Below are 8,355 nucleotides of genomic sequence, written 5' to 3' on the forward strand. Positions count from 1 at the left end.
TCTACTTAGCAAAGTAGATGTTCTGAAAAAGTTTGACATGGGCATTCCTTAATTGAATTTTGAAATTGAACCTACTATTTACTGTTGAATACATGTGTTAATACATCGTGAGCTACTTGATGACGTTTCGGTAAACAACGGACAGCATATACAACCGTGGTCCCATGAGATTAGTACGATATAGGCTATGTGTGTAGTAGGCCATACCATCTAGATTTGTGTAAGTACACTCTATGACGTTCTCACAATGACAAAATCACCTAACAACACAGTTCTTAGAACGTATCCCCGTCATAGAGCAAGACATGACTGTATGCAAATATGTATATATACATATAATGAAACTGACGCTTAATTTTGCCTTTAGCAAGTACATTGTGCAGACTTCCCCAAGATATACGAAAAAGTCTTATACTGAGAATTCAGAGATTAGTCCTTGGGAAGACTTAACACCCTTATTTTTTTTGGTTTTGGTTTGCTTTGCTTTTGTTTTGAGGCTCTTACTTTTTTTGTGTGTGTGTGTGAGGAAGATCAGCACTGACCTAACATCTGATGCCAATCCTCCTCTTTTTGCTGAGGAAGATTGGCCCTGAGCTAACATCCGTGCCCATCTTACTCAACTTTATGTGGGACGCTGCCACAGCATGGCTCTATAAGCAGTGCGTCGGTGCGCACCCGGGATCCAAACCAGCGAACCCTGGGCCACCGCAGCGGAGCGCGCGCATTTAACCGCTTGTGCCACTGGGCTGGCCCCATGTTTTTTTGTTTTTTAAAGTACTTAAGTTTAATTAAATAGGCCTTAGAAGTCCTTGAGAAGTTTATGAAGATAAATGCATTCTGATTGATGTGTGCTTTAGATTGTTAATACAAGTTACCTAGTCAGGTTTTGTTTGATAGTAGCTCATATTTAATTTTTGTTTAGTCAACAGTGTAACGTACTATAGTTTTCTATGGCAGATAGGTATAGAATCTGCCCACTCTTTTGAGAATCAAGTCCAGGAGAGTAGATACATATTTAGTGGCATAAGTGCTCTGTTGTGTATTTATATCAAATAGCTGAATGAGAGAACATATTGTGAGAGTTTAGAAGAGGCCAAAATGACTTCAAGCTGGGACTAAGAAAGACAAAATATTGCCACCCAATTGCTGAGACTCTGGTACCCTCAAAGAGTTGAGAACAGAGATTAATAAGATATACCAAAGGCCAGTTAGTACTGTTTCTACCTCTACCTTGTTCTTTACAGTCTGGAGTAAGCCCATAAGGTTAGTAGAATTTGATTATACAATTCTAACTGCTATGTGCAATTTCATTGTTTCTGCTACTGTTCCTCTTTCATCCTCTTTTTTGCTGTATTATGCAAAGACAGTTTAGAACATAGATAATTGGAATGACCTGTGATACTGAGTAATGTCTGTGAAAGCAGTCACTAGAAAGAACTACAACTATGTGCAGTTGGCTTCTAGTGAAATAAATTAAGCTTCTAAACCCACATTCTATTTTTGGGCAACCTTATAATGAGAATTTATGATTTTATTTTTAAAAACTTTAATTTTGTTGAATAAAAACATGACTTGTGTTTTCAGGTTCGCCGTGTCTCCTTTGCAGATCCAATATACCAAGCAGGATTAGCAGATGACATTGATAGACGATGCTCTGTTAGGTCCCATTCTTCAAATACTTGTCTCATAGTAAAAAATGGTAAAACTTCACCTACTGCCCAGTCTAAGGTAAGCTGTAGGTTTTACAGTAAATGTATGTGTATGCAGACACAGAATTGCGTGGCGTAATCTGTCTTAAAATTAACTATTTAAGAAACAAATCTTTGGTTTGGATATATTGTTCTTGTGTCTGCTACTTGGTAAGCAGACATGAAGAGAACAGGTAGTAAGAGGCAATAATGATCCAGCAAATAATTGATTCGGTGGTAATTTATTGCATTTTATATTTTCTGAACATCTTAAGAAATTACTGCCATCTAACTTATGAAAATAGAATTGTAAAATTATAGTTATCTAGGGTTCTGAGTTTTTTTTTCTCTCCTTTCTTCTGTCTAGCATAATACCACTTCAACCAAAGGATTTCTGTCCCCAGGATCACGTAGCCCTAAATATAAGAGCTCAAAGAAGTGTTTAGTAAGAAGTGCTTTAGTTTTTATGCAGCTTTATATTTTCATGTTCAATCCGGTGACTTCTGTTTAATGGCTTTTGAAATTTATTCTAAGATTGCAGAAATGGCTAAAGAATCCATGCCATGCCCGACAGAAAGTGTTTACCCAGCTTTGGTGAACTGTGTGGCGCCAGTTGACATCATTCTACCCCAGATTACATCAAACATGTGGTAAGTGGTTAAGCTTCTGGCTTATACTTAAAGATGTCACTTGTTTAAGAGGAATATTTAAATGATCAAGGTTCTCATATTTAGAAGTGATTTACCTGTACTTTCACATGCATTTTATTTTAGAAATAAATAAAAATTCAACTGAGAAGATGGGACAGTTAGGGCAATAAGAGGAGCATTTATCATAATATAGTAATGGCTAAGATAATTGTATGCTTAATATTTGCCAGATGCTGTGCTGAACTCTGCATATATTATCTTATTTAATCCTAGTGTAAGCCCTATAAGGACTATGATTATTATTTCCACTTTATAAGATGAAATTTACAAAGGTTAATCTACCTGAGTCGCACAGCTAAGAAGTCATAACGTAAGTGAAGCATGAGGCACACATTAGGCTTAGTCTATTTCCAGTGCTATTGCTTAAGCCAGGCATACACATCAGATTGAAATTTGGTTTCATGTTAAACGTACAGGTGCCTGTCCTCAGAGTGGGTTAGGTGGGCCTATGTAAATTCAGTTATGACTGAGCTTAAATCAGGAAATTCAACTGGATGGGCCCTCACAAATAGAATAAATGTAAAACTGATGACTGTTTCCCTTTTCTCTCATCGTTGGTTCAGGGCAAGAGGACTGGGACAACTTATTAGAGCCAAGAATATAAAAACAATTGGTGATTTGAGTACTCTTACAGCATCTGAAATAAAAACTCTTCCTATCCGTTCTCCAAAAGTGTCCAATGTAAGAAAGGCTCTCAGAGTATATCATGAGCAACAGGTAAAAACTTAGATGTTAGTTATAAATCGTATATTAACTAAATGATTATACAGTTAACAATATAATTACAGAAGTTTGAATTTAATCTATTCTTACTTAAAAGCCCAGTTTATGGTGCCTTTTCTTCCCTTCCCCTCCAGTCGAGTGACTTACAAGGTCACGTTATAATTCCACAGACAAGTTTGCTCATTTATTTTGTACTGTTTTTGTGTAATACACCTCTTTATTTGAATTCTGTTCTCTGACCCCCTTCTCTTCTCTTATTTCTACCAAATTGATTGGTTCCATAGTTGCTATTCCTAAAACCTAGATGTTCAAATCTAAACGTTTACAAAAATCTTGCAGATTTGTAGTTGACATTATTTTGATTTTGATATCCAACACAATTGTGACTAATTTTTTTTACTTGTTTTCCCTATCATCTTTTTGCACATAAACATTTTGGATCATGGACATTTTTCAAGATTCTGATGAAAGCCAAGATTATTCCCCCGTATAAAAATATATTTGGAAAATTTTATATATCACTTCAGAAGGATTCACAGGCTCTCTTAAAACCCAGAGACCCTTTATGTATCCATTGAGATTATGCAAATTTGTGAATAGATGAAAAATAGGGTATGTTAAGGACGAAAACCAATGTTCTATGTTAGAATTCCTGAGACTGGAGTTTGCTAACTACTGAAGACTTCTGCTGTATTCCTGAAAGTCCTTGGTTTAGTATTAATTTATTTGTGATCTTTAAAAACATTTGTTAACCAGTTAAAAAACTGTATTAATAATTTTCAGTCTCATATCAAGAGTAGTTTCTGAAGTATTTTCAGTGGTCCATGGATCCTGGGAATTGTCTCTGAAAATTGCATTTATGTTTTTAAACTACTTTATTGAGATACCACCACATACCATAAAATTCACCCACCCAAAGCACACAATTAAGTGGTTTTTAGTATATTCACAAAGTTACACAACCATCACCACAATCTAATTTTAGAACATTTTTCATCACCCCAGAAAAAAAACTCTGTACCCATTAGCAATCACTCTTCATTTTCACCCCCTGGGCAACTACTAATCTTGTTCTCTATAGATTAGCATTTTATGGACATTTCATGAAAGTAGAGTCATAACCTGTGGTCTTTCATGACTGGCTTCTTTACTTAGCATAATATTTTCAAGATTTACAAGTATCAGTACTTTATTCCTTTTTATGACTAAATAATACCCCATTGTGTGAATATACAGCATTCAGGTTATCTGTTTGTCAGGTGGTGAACATTTGGGTTGTTTCCACCTTTTGCTATTATGTACATTCATATACAAGCTTTTGTGTGGGTGGGCATACGCTTTTATTTCTCTTGGGTATATACGTAGGAGTCGAATTGCTGGGTCATGTGGTAACTGTAATCTTCTGAAATTAGTATTTTCTCAGTAATCAGTAAGCCTTGGGAACACCTATCAAAATTGTGTTCTTTTAAAAAGAAGTCCATATATTATTTAAGCTTGGAAATCTGCCTTAGATTTTCTTTTCCCATCTTCCTGAACTTGGGAAGTATAATGTAATTTTCTTGGCTCCCATGGCTATATTTCTTGAGAAGTCTGTTAGGAAATAATATAAATTCCTAACAATCTCTTTGAGAAAACACTTTACAATGCTGTTTTTTGTGTTGTTAGTAGAACGTAGTTTCTTAGCAATATTAGCTAAGATACTAATCATGTGATGGGCTGTAGAATGTATTGTATCAGATTCTTTTCCAGCATTAGTACTGTTAGTCCTGTTAAAAGTAACTTGCGGGGGCCGGCCCCGTGGCTTAGCAGTTAATCACGCACACTCCGCTACTGGCGGCCCGGGTTCAGATCCCAGGCACACACTGATGCGCTGCTTGTCCGGCCATGCTGAGGCGGCATCCCACGTACAGCAACTAGAAGAATGTGCAACTATGACATACAACTATCTACTGGGGCTTTGGGGAGAAAAAGGGAAAAAAAATGAGGATTGGCAATAGATGTTAGCTTAGGGCCAATCTTCCTCAGCCAAAAAAAAAAAAGAGGAGAATTGGCATAGATGTTAGCTCAGGGCTGATATTCCTCAAAAAAAAAAAAAAAAAAGAATTTTTAAAAAGTAACTTGCGGGGCCAACCCGGTGGTGTAGTGGTTAAGTTTGCGTGCTCCACTTCAGTGGCCCGGGGTTTGCAGGTTTGGATCCCAGGCGCAGATTGACGCACCGCTTGTCAAGCCATGCTGTGGTGGCGTCCCATATAAAGTAGAGGAAGATGGGCAAGGATGTTAGCCCAGGGCCAATCTTCCTCAGCAAAAAAAGGAGGATTGGCATCAGATGTTAGCTCAGGGCTAATCTTCCCCCCTCCTCCCAAAAAAATGTAACTTTCAATTTGTTGGTTTTGTTTTGTTTTTGCTGGCCTGAATGTATAAAAAGATGAAGTCTCGTGGACTAGAAGAGATTCCAGTTTTTGATATTTCTGAAAAAACAATAAATGGAATAGAAAATAAATCGCTCTCTTCTGATGAAGAAAGACTGGCCTCAGGTATATTTTAGCAAAATGGGATGATCTTATTTACAAAATAAGCTGACTTCCTTGAAGAAATATTTTGTTGTTATGCTTTTACAGATCTTTCTCGATTTAACGATCGGGTTATGTCCTGATAAACCCATCGTAAGTTGAAAATATCATAACTCGAAAAAGCATTTAATACACCTACCCTAGCGAACATCATAGCTTAGCTTCTTCTTCTTTGAAACGTGCTCAGAATACTTGCATTAGCCTACAGTTGAGCAAAATCATCTAACACAATGCCTATTTTATAATAAAGGGTTGAATATCTCATGTAACTTATTGAATACTATACTGGAAGTGAAAAACAGAATGGTTGTGTGGGTACAGAATGGTTGTAGGTGTATCTTTGGCTTACTGCCACTGCCCAGCATCACAAGAGAGTATCTTACCACATATTGCTTGCCCAGGGAAAAGAAATAAAATTCAAAGTATAGTTTCTACTGAATGCGTATCATTTTTGCACCATCATAAAGTCAGAAAATCATAAGTTGAACCATTGTAAGTTGGGGACCATCTGTGGTTTTAATTTGACCATGCCCTGTGAATTCAACAAGTATTTTTTTCATGCTAATTGCAAAGTGTATAAAAAAATAACTGATTTGACTTAAGTATGTCTAGTTGCTTTTCTTTAGTTGTCAACTTCTACTCCATCAAGGTCTCAAATAAGGATATAAACTAAACGTTGTGTTCCAGTTATGCTGTTAATAAAAATGAAGTAGTCGGGCAATCTCTTTTATGGCACGATATAAGCTATGGTAGATTTTTCTGTCACCATGTTCTCTTGAGTGGGAGGACCTCAGCCTGTCCTCTTAACTTGAAACCTAGGCACTTAAACTTTTTATTAACTTAAAAGGAGATATATATACAAGTTAAGTCTTAATCTGGAATAGATTTAATTCTGCTTTTTTCTCTTTTAGATTTAATTGATCCTGTTGCTTTAGAAACTCCGTTATCTAGAAATCTTATGGCACAGATTAGTGCACTTGCTCTTCAACTGAATTCGGAAGATCTCCATAATTATTCAGGAAGCCAGCTGTTTGAAATGCATGAGAAACTTGGTAGTATGGCAAACTCTATTATAAAAAATCTGCAGTCACGTTGGAGGTCGCCAGCCCATGAAAGTTCTGTTTAGTATTTTAAGAGGAAATTGAAGTGTTTTTAACATCACTGGATTTGTTGATTCATAAAATAAGTCCTGAAATATAGCACAATTTCAGACTGAATGTTTGCAAAGTTGATAACATTTCAGATCCTGAAGGACAGTGATTTAATATGTAAGTTCAATTTTGTAAGTTTATTATGTAAGATCATTTTTTCCATCTAATGTATTTTCTTGGCTGCTATGCATATTTTTCCCAAAAATTTAAATATCTTACTGAAACGTGAAAGCAGAAAATAGAAACAAAAGCATACTTTTTATTTTACACTTAGACTCATGCATATTCTGACAAAACATTTTAAGTAAATAAAATTGAAAATTTTTATTTGAATTTTTTGCTGAATTGATAAAGGTGTTTATACTTGATTTTTTTTTTTTTTTAATCTATTTTTGTTTTGCCTGAGGTTTAAGAAACTTGTTCTTGGTAAAACACCTTAAATGAGACACAAAAGAATTGAAACGTTTTTCACAGATGTCAGCTTTGTTTGGACAACTTTCAAGAAAAATACCAAAAGTTTCAACTTTTGAGGTTAAAATATTAAAGCAGAATTTACTAAGATTCCATTCATTTATTTGCGTTAGCAAATATTTGTGCAGCAGCATTTGCCTGTGAAAATTAACTCTTATGAGACATGGAGTATTCATTTTAAAATGCACGACTATTTGTACATTATGTATAGGTTACCCTGTTTTTAATTTAATTTAATTTCAGCCTTCGTTAATTGCATGAATTTTTCTGCAGCTTCTTGTGAATACCTTTTTTGTTTATAGAAGCATATTTTGTATATATTAAGTACTGAATATCAGTATGGACAATAGAAGTGCTTTGTGGGCTTGCTGCAGATGTTTGTAGGATTCTGTATCTACAAATAAAACAACGAATAGTTTTGTACCTAGTTGATAGTCTTAGTTAAAACATAAGTTTATTTTCTAAAGTAACCAGAATGAGTAAAGTTATAGAAATAAGAAAGTGTTACAACTTTGCTGTTCATACCCATGCTTATTTTCTCCTTTTGATTTGGAAGAGGGTATCAGCCACTAGAAAGTGAGCCTCGTACATTTCTTTTTAATGGGGAGTTAGTTTGAGTATTTTAATTACCACTTGGACCATAAGAAATCTAGAGTTTATCTGTTCTTTTCACCTACACCTAAAGCAAACTTGGAAGAAATTTGAAACTGTTCTTTTGAAATATGTATGTTTTTCCTAGTTTTAAAAAATAGGGTGTATATAATTAAAATATTTGTAAATTTTACCAACTAGTATTAGTGCCTGGCTTCCCATATTTGTTTCGTCTTTTCAACAGTTAGAATATCTCATTTGTTCTCTGAATAGAATGAGTGATCTTCTCAGTTTCACACTTTATTCAGAACTAACCCCTACTTGAAAAGGCACACATTTCTTCAGCAAGTTATAGAAACTTTAATCCTTGTGTCTAGTTAGCTCCTATATTCAGAAGGGGACCGCCAGCCAGCCACAGTAACAGCACTTTTTCATAATCATAAATCCATCA

At 35.2% G+C, this 8,355-nt stretch overlaps 1 protein-coding gene across 5 annotated transcripts in view; it reads left to right on the forward strand.

Annotated features, from left to right (window-relative positions):
- The window catches only part of RIF1 (replication timing regulatory factor 1), a 55,752-nt gene extending 47,645 nt beyond the window's left edge, over window positions 1–8,107 (forward strand). For 4 of the 5 annotated variants that reach the window (XM_058548953.1, XM_058548956.1, XM_058548954.1 and 1 more), the window contains 6 exons: window positions 1,585–1,728; window positions 2,056–2,133; window positions 2,223–2,338; window positions 2,962–3,115; window positions 5,547–5,655; window positions 6,603–8,107. In XM_058548953.1, the coding sequence (XP_058404936.1) occupies window positions 1,585–1,728; window positions 2,056–2,133; window positions 2,223–2,338; window positions 2,962–3,115; window positions 5,547–5,655; window positions 6,603–6,817 (816 nt within the window). In that variant the 3' untranslated portion in view covers window positions 6,818–8,107. The remainder of the gene's footprint in view (window positions 1–1,584; window positions 1,729–2,055; window positions 2,134–2,222; window positions 2,339–2,961; window positions 3,116–5,546; window positions 5,656–6,602) is intronic. The other variant, XM_058548955.1, reaches the window with a different exon arrangement.
- Window positions 8,108–8,355: the final 248 nt, after the last annotated feature.

Source organism: Diceros bicornis, chromosome 10 (genome assembly GCF_020826845.1).
Source record: "Diceros bicornis minor isolate mBicDic1 chromosome 10, mDicBic1.mat.cur, whole genome shotgun sequence".
Taxonomy (NCBI): Eukaryota; Metazoa; Chordata; class Mammalia; order Perissodactyla; family Rhinocerotidae; genus Diceros; species Diceros bicornis.